The following is a 14,024-nucleotide window of genomic DNA, read 5'->3' on the forward strand; positions in this document are numbered from 1 at the left end:
TGGTGAAGAAAATGTCACGTGGAAATAGGAGAATAGTTGGAGACTTGTCTCTGGTGTGAAATGTACTTCGCCTGTTCAAAATCTCCATTCCATACTTTATTTTATTCTCCTTCTTTGCAGAGCAACTCCCAAGTTAAAAATCCGAATCTCCAAAAGCTACAAAGGCAATGGCAGGAACAACGTTGATGATGGCAAACACGTCATTCAGCTGAAAAGGTTTATGTCTAGGCCTGTAAGAGACTGTCAAAGAAAAGTGGATGTTCAATGAGAAGAGGATAACTGAAGTTAACCGATTTCCTAGTGTAAAAATGTATTAAATTCAATTTTATACCTCATGCATGTGCCACAAGGAGCCATGGAAGAGAGGTAGTTGTGCCCAGTGAGTCCAAAACTCCATTGCAATCTGCATAGATATAGTTGATTTTGGTATCAACTAAATGTCAAATACATTCTCAAATATCACTGTTTTGAGTCTTGAAATCTTCCCAGAGCTTGTGGTGTTATATTCACTGCGTTCAACATTGCAAAATTGAAAAGGCTTAAATGAAGGGAGCAGTTTATCCAGCACATTAGAAGCGTTGAATAGTAGTGCCTTCCAGTGGGCCCAGACACGACTAGTCAATACTCTGCCCCCAATGCATAACAGTGGTCCCAAGTTATTGATTAAGAGTGGCTGGGCCCACTGGAAGGCACTATTATGCGATGCTTCCAGTGTGCCAGATAAGCCTGGCCTAAAGGAAGCTACACAAATTCAGGGTTCATTTGGCAACAGGAATATGAGTGGAATAGGCAGATGTAAATTCTTAAATTTTCAAATTTTTCGTTTGGGTGCACTAAATCGGAATTGTGAATAAGAATATGTATTCCAATTTTTGCCCAAAAAGGAACATTTACAATTCCACCTAAATAGATGGAATTGGAATACGTATTCCTATTCCAGTTTTATTTATTTTAGAAAATATAAATTGTTGGGTCCATGTATTCCCATCAAATTCCAACTGAACCAAACAAGAATAGGAATATGTATTCTTATTTTCTATTCTAGAATAACAATTCCAGAATACGTATTCCTATTCCTATATTCTTTTTCCCATTGTGTAATTTGCTTGCAATATTCAAAAGGACATGATGTTGGGTTGAGAAGAAACAAAGAAAATTTAATGACATCACAATTGAAATCCATCAAGACATGGTAGATATCCACACACTCAGGTTGAAATTTTAAGGTAGAAGAACTTGTGCCCAAATGTTAACCCAAACTTAATAGAAGCCCTAAACTGGAAGTTATGAAATGGAGACAATATCTAGGTAGCAAACTTACTAGCCAGAAACTTATTAACCTTTTCATCCAAGCCCGAATAACTCAAAATCACATAATCAATAAACGTAAACATTCAAACTAAGTTACCCATGTAATCCAACGCCTCACTTCATGAATCAGATGCCTTACAAACTCAAATTACCCGGTGTTCTAAGCTTTTCTGCAACCGCTGAAGTCAGAAAAGACAATATAAAGAATAAAAGAACAATAACTTAATCTTTAGCAGTTTCTTTAGATTCAAATCAATGGGCAAGAGCACCCATGTCCTTCACTGATCGATGTGGCCTTTTGGGAGAAACGTGATAAAATATACTGGGCAAGACATGAATAAAATAATGGTATTTATGAAAGCAAAATAAATAAGAATTTTCATTTTTTTGCGCATTTAATATGAGAAGACAAATATAGACGCAACAATATTATAGAGCAATGGATTCTAGTTGCTGGTCATCACTCATAACATTCATCATAAGTAGGATTAAGAGAAATAACTTATTGAGAAACAAAGATGCAAGTAACATCAGTACACATGTAACAATAATTGTAAGTTTAATTTTAAATTCTGGGATCTCCTTCAATAGAAGTGCAAGTATTGGGATTCCTATTGTTCATTAAATGTTCAATTATTGAATGGTCAATAGAACGCTGAATTGTTTTCTTATTTTCAAGAACCAACAGTGTCTTCAGTTGAAGTTTGTGCACATAGGTGACATCCTGGTTACACTTGCTGCAGTCAGAAGTTTCTTCATCCATAACTCCATAGAATCTACTCAAGTTATAATTCTTGAAATTCTAGAAAACAGTCACGTTGTAGAGGTAAACCCATACATGCATCTTGCATCATCATAGTTTATGCCTTTAAAGCATTACAACTAGAACTTAGGACATTCAAATATGAAATCGGTAAAACAAAGTTTGTGTCATAGTAATCAGCTATTATGAATTATTTTACTATAAATTAGAAAAGCAAAGCAATTATTTTTTAAATGTTTAATAGTTTTTGGTTTCGTTTGAATTTTGAGACGTGAACTTTTAACAATTATTGTGTCCTATGTATTTTCCACATTATTGGAAACTTCTGAATATCAATAATTTCACAAATGGAATTTCCCAATTTCATGATTACTCTAAATTAAAGTAGAAAACATTTAATATATGCGTTGAAGAAACATCTCCAAGTGCAAATATACAACACAAGCAAGAAAGAATTGATTCAAATTTAGTTGTGAAACTGTCTAAAACATACTAAACGTTTTCCTTATTAAGCTTACTTTATGTTATGCCTAAAAATACAAAAAATCTACTATTGTATAGTCTACTATATGAAGTGAAAGTGGAAACAGTATGAAACAAATTTTCATAACCAAAATTAGTTTTCTATTTTTAGATATATGGCATTTGACTATAAAAAGGAAAATAAAACAAATTGTGAAAGGTTGGCTTTTACACTTAGCGGTTACAGCTTTAACCGAGTGTCTTTCTTTCCTAAAGAAGAGTTGCCTCAGTAGATAAGCAAGCCCGGGAGTACAGATATCAGGACCAACTATTACTTTGCTATAAATGGAAATCATTCATTACTATTATAGTAAAATTGAAATCTACAGCCAAAGATCCAGTTTCTTTATTTTCAAATGTATGAATTCCTTGTAGTCATATACATTAAAGAAATAAAATGAAATAGGAATTGCTTTTGGACAGAAGTGCCAACAAAATCTAGAGAAATTATTTGAAGTCTGGGCTGATAAGTATTTTTTATGTAGATAAAATATAGAGGAAACCACATGTTATGTGCATTTTACTATTGTTGTTTACATTTACAATATGTCACTAATAAAGAAAATGTTAATAATTCATAAAAATACGTGCATGAAAAAGAGAACATCAGATTATTCGAAGCTACTATTTTCAGTATGCTAAAAAGTTGACTTAAATAAGGGTTTCTAAGGTTTTAGTTTACAGAAAATGTGAAAAATAAATATTAACTTTAAGATTTCTGTGACACTACCAACTGCCTTTCCAGTTTTTCACATTATTTTGACAACTTCGAAAAAGATTTTTAATTGTCAAAGCTAACAATAACATGGAAAACGAGCATTGTCTATAGTGGACAATGCTAACACAATGTTCTCATGCTGCTTATTAGTGTTTTCTGCTTAATAATAAGCAGTTTTATGTTCTCATGAGACATTAAAATTGTTTCAAAAAAAGATAATATAGAATCTTCTCTTTTAAAGTGGAGTCAGTATTTTGTAGCCAATGAAATAAGCTGGGGGAAAATGTGGGGGGCTGAAGATAGGCAGTCACTGCTTATTAAAAAAACTGCCACGTGTCTTCATAAAATTCTTTTCTTCCTTTTTGAACTATCAAAATAATTAATTTAAATTTTTTTATTTAAAAATCAATAAAAATTGCTGCTTAAAATCAGCAGTAAAATAAGCAGCTGCATGGGGCCACTACTTAGCTCCACAAATTTCTCTTATAAAATTTGAGCAACCACTACTAGCTAAAATAAGTTAACCAGTGGCATGAGAACATGATGTAAATGACTAAATAAAGACAACTGAATACATGGATATGAAATGAGTAAATGGAAATAAATGAATACATGCAAAGGTTAAAAAATAACTTAAGTTCTCCTAATTAATAGAAATGAAATATGGGTAGGTCGGGAAAGAGTAAAGAAGTCTGGATAATAAATCTATTTAAAATCATCATAAATATATAATTAAAGAGTTCAATTTCAATATACTAATATTTTATACAAGAAGTATTAATTTACAAGAACAAATGTTAATATTAATTTATTATAATAATTTATTAAAATAAATTTAAAAATTAAAATAACTAATCTATTTTAAAATAGTTCTTATAGAAAGTAGAATTAAAGAGATGATTAGTTACATCATTAAAAAAAAAATATTTGAAATTTTTTTATTTAAATTACATTAAGAATTATTTTTTATTCTATTTATTTTAATTACATTAATCATAAATAAAAGATAGCCAATAAAATTATTTAACAAAAGAAAAAGAAAAGAAAGATAGAAAAAGAAATCAAATTTTTACACTCAATTATTTGCTATATTAATAAGAAAGTTATTTTGTTCTAACATTATTAAACTATATTGAACTAGTTCCTTTCTAATAATTTACATAACAATACTATATATTATTTGTACACCTATAAAATATACTTTTGTATGCATTTCCTTCACTACGCAATAAATGGACTTATAAAACAATTGAATGCACTAGGATCTAAGGGCTGATCTATCATTTCTATATCATTTTCAAATATTAAAAAAAACATTTTTAACAAGAGCTCTGAAAGAGATGGAACTTTGATTACATCTAAATATATAGTCCTTCAATTTTGAAATGTATGATTTTAAAATTATTTTATATAACAATTTTTTTTTAATTATAATAAGCTAATAAAGTTTATTTAGTTTTGAACCTTGGAAACCTAAGATGTGTGCTACTTTCATACTTTTGGTTGATCTAACAAGGCAACCAAATTATTTCATTAAACTAACCAAAAATGCACAAAGAGGTTTAACTCAAATAAATAATCTTAAAAATTTAAAGTATTTATACAAATAGATATATGTTGAAAAGCTTAAATTTTTATCTTCTATTTTAAATATAATAATAAGTAAAATTAAATTATAGAATTTGTATTCTATTGAACAAGATTAATTTTTGGCTTCCACTTTTTTAATAAAAGCTCAGTCTTGCAAATAGATTTAAAATGAACCTAGAGTGTATCATGTCGAGTAAAAAAATCATAGAAATTTTTGCACAAAAAATTGAAAAGTAAGACAAATGAATGTAATTGAGCTTTAGATCATCCATCTCTACATCACTTGTTCAAACGTCATTGATATAATAATAACAATGTATTAATAATAAAATATAACATTAATTAGTAAATCGATAAAAAGTTGAATCAAAATATAGTTGAAGATGTTATTAACTCAAAACACTTATAATGCACAATAGGTGTCCTATGGATAATCCACTCAAAAGTTGATAGAGAGGGAAGTATGTCGGTTAGTCTTGAAGCTTCAAGATTTGTAGTGCGGGTCTCCCCATTAGGTATGAATGGGGCCAAAAGTCACTTTGATGCACAATGTTTCACAATGATCTCTAGGTATCTGGTGCATTAACCTTTAATTTCTCCCAACAAACACACAACCATTGAATTTGAGTTGTTATTTTCACTATCTTCCTATACCTCCATTTTCATTTACATGTGAATTATTCATTTCTTGTGCATTGGATGATGCTCTAGTTTTCTACAGCTTCATGCCATTTTGTGTTTTAGATCTGACGTCAGCCAATAGCTTCTACATAGTTACCTTAGAAAGTTTAGGGTTTGAAGAGGAGTCAGAGAGATAGATGTTGGAATTGTCAGCATCCATTGACTGATCAAACAAACTTTGATTCTCATAACATAGGAAATAGTCATTGAAAATCATGTGTGTCCCCTCAAAGGGACAATATTTCACAATTTGTCATGTAGCCATTGTGTAGCACTAAGTGCAGTCTATCATTAACAAGTCATTTCTATATTGGGCAAGTGCATATACCTTATTTTTGTTGTTCCTTGACAAAGTCATAATGAAGCCTCTCGAAGATATATTTTTAGCAAGCAAAGAGAAAACATTTATGCAATTTTTAGTCAAAGTGGTGGAATTCAAAGTGAACCAAACTATAGCCATGCCAATTTGAGGATTGGATTCTAAATGTAGAACAAAATTTTATATGACAAGAAAGCAATTAAAATTTTGGATCTCAAATCATAGAGAGTCTAGAGCTTTTTCAATATAGTGTTCTTAGAGCACAATTGATGGTGTTTTTACCCAAAGTTTTTGTGGTTTTAGGGGGTTTTGTGGTCTCAAGGGGTACGCATACTATTTTTGCATAGATTTTCTTTCAAGCAAGCTTGGATAAGAAATACTAGGAAGATTGGCAAGGAGGATGGGTAGGGCAGTTGATTTCAGATCATAGTGTTCTAAGCTATTTTTCATTGATCCCTAGTTATCCTTTTTTCTTAAACTATGAAAAATTCTATATTTCACTCTATAAAGAATATGGAAGAAATCTCCATAAACTATTTTTTTTTTCAAATTTTTTATGTTTGGAAATCTTTTTGACCCTTGGCAAAATTTCCATAAGCTAATCAAAAAATAAGAATTGTTGATTAAAAATTAATTTTAAAAAAACTTCATTTTAAACTTTAGTAAATGATTAGTTTTGATTGTAAAAATTAATTGTGACCTCAAGTGAAATTCTAAATATTTATGCTTTTGAATCTGCTTGTCAATGGCTAGAAACCCAAACCCTTATTGGGTATTTTGTGGGTCGCACTCCATTTGAAAGCACAATGTGTGAATGGGTATCAAAGGTCTGATCCTCCTAGGGGATTCACCTTGAAGGGGTTTAGAACCTCACTAAGGAATTTTTTTTGTTTCATTTTTGTAACCCCTCCCATGTTAAGAGCATTTTCAGCCATGGGTCGTGGACAATTCGCACGTCTCTGCTTCTTTTTTAGAGATGGTCTTGAGACTTTTGCATCTTGGATGACAACAAACTTAGGGTTCCAATTTGGGTAGAGTTCCCTGGGCTACCCATCCCTTGCTAGACTTTTCTCCTTAAAATTTACCAAACTATGGGCAAAGTGATTTGCATTGAACCGGACAAATTTTTTAATGCCCACCCTCAACAGAGGGTCTCTGTTGAGGTCAACCTCTCTAGAGACCTTAAAGAATGTGTGGAAATTTAGATTGGTGCTACCACCTTCACCCAAAAGGTGCTTTACCTAAATCTCTCGAATACTTTCTTTCATTGTCAATTTGCTAGCCATAAGATAAAGGATTGTCCTCTTCTTGAGCGTAATCGCTCTTCTATGTAGGAACCCTTGCCGGCGCCGACAGTTAAAACAGATGAGTGGACAATGGTTGTCAAGAAAGGCAAGGGCGTTGCTAAGCTAAGCCCTATTTCTCAAGAACCTAGCCATCCTAGCTCCAGTGTGGCTCCTCTTGTGCCTACGACACCAGAGGTTCCCACGGTTATGCCACTACCTATTTCAAACCCTCAATCGTAGGGGACAAAACAACTAGAGGTCCAAGCTGCTTGGGTTCGTATGCCTCATGCAGCTTCTATGATTTCCTCTGTGTCTCTCTGTCACTCTCGTAGCCCTGAAGGATGGAATGTAGTTTCTATCACTAAAGATAAACAAAGAGCCATCACTTTGGGTGACCTCTTGTTTGAATCCTTTGCTTTCTTTCATAACAAATTTTCCTCGCTTGAGGATGAGAAGAATATGCAAGCTGGTTTATAATGAATTTTCTCTCCTAGAATGTGCGGGGGCTAATAGACCTCCCTAGAAAATATTATGTTCATGATACCAAGCATAGGCTTGGAAATATTGATGTTTCATGCCTGCAAGAAGTCAAAGTCTTTGGGTTTCTTCTCAACTTGGTTTTAATTTTAATAGTTTATAAGATGGTTTTGTGTTTAAATTTTATTTGAAAGTTATGAGATTTTGGTAAGTGAAGTTTGTTTTTATACTAAAGTTGTCAAAATGAGGGGATTGTCTCAAAATTACAAGGCATAGAGAAATATTACAACATGTACAATAAGAGACAATAACAATTTATAAATAATATACTAACAACAAACTATCAACTAATCCCCACCTTCTCTTTTAATATCAAAAGCTCATCCCAATTGCTAATGGAAAATAAAATTAGCATAATCTCATCTTGTCCCATGACATCCACAACCAGACAGTAAAATATGAAGTGATCATAATAAATCATCTACATAAGTCTTGATCATATTAATAAATGTAAACCTAAAGCCATAAGGTTGGCCATAGAGAAATCAATCCAAAAACTAATAACTAAACTATATATAGTATCACACAGGGTAAGGCTATAAAAGATATCTTTGTGGTTCCACCAAAGTCTACTAAAGATGAGAAAACAAAACCTAAAACTAGAGAAAGCCTAAAAACTTGGAACACCAAGCCACAAAATGCCCTACGCAAAAACATGTAACCTTAAATTGTTAATTGTTCTTTTCATCCTCCTTCAACTTTGACAACATCACTAGTGTACAATCATCTTAAAATTTTAAACAACTCCTTGGTGACATCTTCAATAATGCCCTTATTTTTCTCCTCAAGACCTGTTGGAAAAGGCACAAGGTTGTAGCTAAAGAGTGCATAACTTTATAACTTTAGCGCAAAGTTGGCCATCGTGAAGAAGCTTTTATCTAAAATATCCAACTCCTTTTTTATTTTCATGATTTCCTCACCATTGACATCACAACCCCTATAACTACTAGCATTGGTCTTCTTACCACCAACATCTTTAGTAATCTTACCACCAATAGAAACTAGTTTACTTCCATCCAAAGTATTAGGCAAGAAAGTAGTAGTCATAGGAGAGAGATTTTTTCTTTCCTCCACATATTTGTTAATGGTGAGATATGAGATTTCTATGTTTATGCTCACAGTGACATGTGCAAAGTTGGTGTTGTTATTTGTGGTATCTTTGCCAAATAGAGACTTATCGCTACCCTTAGAATTAGTTGAGTCCTTATCCTCCACGAGAACTCCCTCTCTCACCATCATCTCCTTAATTTCTTAGTTTAGCAAAAATCCTACTAAATTAGTAATGGATTTCACTAGCCTCAGTTGCAAAATCCACCATATGGACTTTGGGCTCAGTTTTAGGTTTCTTAAGTCTTGAACTTGAAGGGACTTGAAAGAAGATTTTATTGAAATTTGTATGGAATTAAGTGTAGGAAAGCCTCTTCTCCTTTCCTAATAATCTTGTATGCATTATTTAAAATGAATAGACTCAATAAATACCAACACATATAAAACAAAATATTAAAGGTCATGTTCTACAACTAATTATGTATGACATTAGATTAGAAGTACAAAATGATGAATTTGCAACAGTCCATTACAAACAAAAATGTTATTTCTATAAACTAAAAACTATTATTTTAATTCATCAAATGTTATTTACTATCAACTAACATTGGTATTTCAATTCATCAAAAATTATTTATTATGAACTAAATGTTATTATTTAAATCTATGCCTATTGGCAATTAATCCCATAATAAAAGGAAAGACCTAACCAAATGGTTGATTGAACAAGAACTTTATGAATGTAACAACATTAAGAACATAAATTTTGAGTTGTGATTTTGCGGCTTAATGCTAGGATACTTTATAGACTTTCATTTTTCTAATTAATTTTATTTGAATTATTCTATATTTTGTTTGTTAAGTGTATGAAGTCCAATCGTTTTTGTAACAGTTATTGTGGCTAGAGAATATTCTGACTAACATGATCAATCCTCTAGTAATGGTTAAAAATCTTGGTCTTCCACATATTCCATATATTGAAGATGTAGCTAGAATAGCAAGCAATGAATGGACAAGTGTAGTTAGAAGAGAAAGCAAAGTAGGCAATGCATATATATATGGATTGAGATAGAAGTAGGCATGACTTTGTTTTGAGCTTCTACAGATGGAGGATTAGATGCAACTCTACCTTTCATCATGTCCACACCATTTTGAATGGTTTTGATCTCTAGGGTTTCAATTTGTTGTTGGATAGATTTGATCCTTCCACTCATGTGGAATGGTAGGAGACATTTGTGAGTCCAATTTATTGGATGTTGACAATCTCATGTAATATCTTCTATATCTTGAGGAATTTTATAAATAGCTTTTACTAATTTCTAACATTTAACTTTAATAGAACTAGATCTTGGACTTTAGATTTTACCTTGCTCGCTAAGAAATACCTAAGGTTTTCACATTGGTTTAAAATTTTCAGGTAATGAGATTTGCAAAATAAATTGCTTACTCTAAGTATCTTCATCTAATCATGTGTAGGTAAATCATTGACAGCGGAGGTGAAGATTATCAAGGGGTGTGAGAATGTAACCTTTATACTTTTCTTCATTGGAAATAGAAGAAAGTCCTTAGCTATGATGTCCCATAATAAGATTCAAATTAAAATATTTGAAACTTGAATGACTTGTCAATCTATTATCATGAAATCTCATCAAGTACAAAACATATTCATATATCTCAACTTGTTTACATCAAGGTTTCAAGTGTAATGCAGTACCAGTCAAGAAGAGTCTAGGAAAAGCCACGTCTTGAAGACCCTCAATGTTATATTCATTTATTGGAGAAGTGTCAAATTATGGTGAGTGAGAAGAGGTATCATCTTTATTTTTAATTTTTAAGGTTTCTTTGATGATTTTTATGTGTTTGTTAAGAAAAATCTAGACGATTGCATCCCAACCGCAGTGAAAACCTTGCATCCACATACAACAATTCTCCAAAACTCAATTGGCGCGAGAATAGATGCATTTTGGATCTTCCTTGTGGGAAACTCGAGCATACTAGAGAAAATATTGTGGTGAGATTTCAAATACATATGATTAACTAACTAGAATCCCTTACTCTATTCTTCATCTTTATGTCGTGGATACTAAATGGCTAGAATTTCAATAATTATTTCAAGTGGCATTCCATCTATCCATAAAAGTAACAAATAATATTATTAATAAGTTGCATACCAGTCCATATTCTTGCATCAAAGGTTCACAATTTTCTACAAAGTGATAGAGAAATTCTTTTCTACGACAAACTAGTGGTATAGATAAGAATGGCAAATGAATTAAAGAACAAAGTATGTATACGACCCACTATTTATTATTTAACTATGTTAATTTTGTTTTCCTCTTTTAAATTTCCTTTCATATTATAACAAAAATAATCCCTCCATATTACACCAAAAATAATATATGTGAAACCATCGTATATAAGAATCCACTTTTTGTCACTATCAGCGTACCCCTTGCTCGTGCAAGTGCTAGTTATATATTTTTAATTATACTAAACATTAGTTTATTTTATTCATTTCTGTAAGAAATTTTTTATAAAGTTTCCGTGGACAGCTTTTCCGGAAGCGCCGGCCAAATCGACATTGTCAATTCAAACATCCTCTTAAAATACCGACAGTTTTCCAAACGCGGAAGGTACTAGATTCAGTCCGAAAAGCTCGGAGGGCATTTAATCTGCTAAAAATAGATAAACATTCGAAGCCTGCCCAAAAGAAAAGTGGGTCCCACTGCCAAGTTGAGAAAGAACTCGTGATAATTTAACATTTGACTAGCGCAATTAAAATGCGACACTCCTTGATCTTTTCACACCACTGTGGAACGACGGGGTCGGTGTATACATCGGTAGATCGATCCACAGCCGTCGATCCCCGCTCGTCAAACTTGATGGCCATTTACACGTAAAACATACCGCCGGCCAAATGACTTCTCGCAGAATGAAGATCGCTACAGAAATAAATCCTCCCATTTGAGCCAACGCGGTGAACAAATTCCACGACAAAGAATTCAACTTCAAATGCTCACAGTAGCTTGGAGAACAAACTTCCATGTATTCCGTCCAGTTGAACTTTATTTCGATTGCCACCTCCATTTTCGTGAGGTTTCGATTCGCGGCCTTCGCTTGTTCAACGTACAACTCTTCATTCGGCAGCGGCCAACTGCTGTAGTTCGAACACATTCTCAGAGTGGTCTGCATTAGCTTTTCAAATTTGTCTAGTTGCCGGGCCGTCTTTTTATTCATTCCGAAATGAGACACCAGAAAAGATAAGCTCGCCTGGGATAAGCCTCCTACACATTCAAATTCATGAACATAATCTTTGAGTTCCATTGTCGTTTCTCAAATTAATATCTAGACTGCTTAGCCTAGTCCTGATCATTATTATGATTTCATGCATCGCAAACTAGAATTAATACACAATTGGAATAAAAAACTATTTTCACTAATTCGCGAACTAAAGAAAATTAGCATATTGGATAGGCGCTGGGTATGTAATTTTTTATCCTAAACAAAGTGATTTTTTCCAATTTTTCCCTTTCAATTAACAAAGTAATCAATAGACAATGTTTCACGAAAAGTAATGATTACCTGCCCAGGACATGCAAACATCGTACATGAATGCGACTGGATTGAGGCTGCTAGTTGTAATAGAATTAGGGTACAATGTGTTGGTGGAGTACAAACTCCATCCGCTCCATTGAAACCCGCTGCTCAGAATTTCCTCGCACGACGAGTAAAATCCAGTAAAACCGGAAGACTCGTTCAGAGCAGAACAGAAGTGAGTGATAGTCTTGATCTGGAGCGGCTCCTTGCGTTCTCTGAGAAGAAAGAAATCGACGATGTGATCATAGTTTTTGCGCTCGGAAACCGTATTCGATGTCTTGCAGGGGCAATTCAATTCAGCGGAGTTCAATTGCGGGGCCATTTTGTCGAGGAAGTGTTGGGCATTATCATAATCATGTGGTGTGATCCAAAACCTGTGTGACCGTTTTGGAGGCTGGTTTATCAACAACATGATCACCGCCACGGCGAAGCACAAAACCGCCGCTAAACTTATCATGAACCGGCAAATCTGTCGAACGGCGGGACCTTCGATTTCCCTTGGTCTGTTACAAACAATCACGACAATGTTGACAAAATCAAAGGCCATAATTTTAATCTTGGGTCTATCATTTTACATCTTTCTCCACAATATAATTCGAAACATTGACAGAAACTCAATAACAAATTAATTAATAACAAGATCCTATTATGATATTTTTCATACCTCTCGCGATCCGCCAGCAAAGAAGCCGTGCCGAAGCTTATGCCGTTTCGAAGCTTTTTCATCGTTATGCGAGGCATGATTTCGTTGGCTTGAAGCTCACACAAAAAACAATTCATTTTCTCCACATTTCTAGTTGAAATCATTATTAAATAAGGACGAGAGGTTTCGCCTGGGCCGACAGAAGAGCAGAAAATGGGCGTAGAGAGAATAAAATAGGCATATTTTATCCTCACCGAATTGTTCGTTGAGGGTTTTCCTTCCCTGGACGCGCATTCGCAGGAATTGTCAATACGGGCGTATGGTAAAACAGCTCGTTTTGTTTGACTTCTCTGCAACTGTCCATTTCGGGCTATTAATGTCAGAGAAATATGTGGCGGAGAAAATGTAGCTTATATTTGGTCAATTGGTGGGGTCTGATGTGTGCCCTTTCTTAATTCAAAGTTTATTAGGTCCCACAGTTTTAAATGTGCTTTATAAGGTTTTATTTTAAAATTAAACTATTTCAATTTATATTATTTTGGTTGAAAATTTAAAAATATGGTAGTCATGTAACAAAGTTCTTTTATGATCTTACAAGACTACTTGTAAGAAAACGATACTTAAAGCATATACCATAGAATAATATATATAAAAAGTTAAAAGACTACATTTCTATGTGTAGATTTATTAGTATTTTTTTTTATCTAAGTTAATTTTCTATTTGTAATTTTGATATATGATCTTGCAATACACATTGGAAATATTTGAATTTTACATATTTATATACAATCAATTTAATGGATAATTTGTGACAACTTTCATATTGTTCAAGTGTAAGCTATAATTTCTTATGTTTATGTCAAATGAGTTTAGGACAAACTTTTTATAGATTTATTTTTAATTTTGACACATTAGAACAAAATGTGTTTAGTCTCATGTTAAAATTATATTTTTTTCATATTAAAAAATTGATTTGCATTAACCAAAAGAAATAAAGATAATAACTAATG

The 14,024-nt window shown here is 32.8% G+C and overlaps 1 protein-coding gene across 1 annotated transcript; it reads right to left on the bottom strand.

Annotated features, from left to right (window-relative positions):
• Positions 1–11,276: 11,276 nt before the first annotated feature.
• On the bottom strand, positions 11,277–13,198 carry LOC149549910 (uncharacterized). Its single transcript, XM_089794978.1, has 3 exons — positions 13,036–13,198; positions 12,357–12,874; positions 11,277–12,058 (listed from the first exon to the last, which is right to left on the bottom strand). The coding sequence occupies exons 1-3, from the start codon at positions 13,176–13,178 to the stop codon at positions 11,550–11,552; spliced, it is 1,170 nt and encodes a 389-aa protein (XP_089651104.1). The 5' UTR covers positions 13,179–13,198; the 3' UTR covers positions 11,277–11,549.
• Positions 13,199–14,024: the final 826 nt, after the last annotated feature.

This window comes from Cupressus sempervirens, chromosome 7 (assembly GCF_028749045.1).
Source record: "Cupressus sempervirens isolate cs-2001-9-10 chromosome 7, ASM2874904v1, whole genome shotgun sequence".
Lineage (NCBI taxonomy): Eukaryota > Viridiplantae > Streptophyta > Pinopsida > Cupressales > Cupressaceae > Cupressus > Cupressus sempervirens.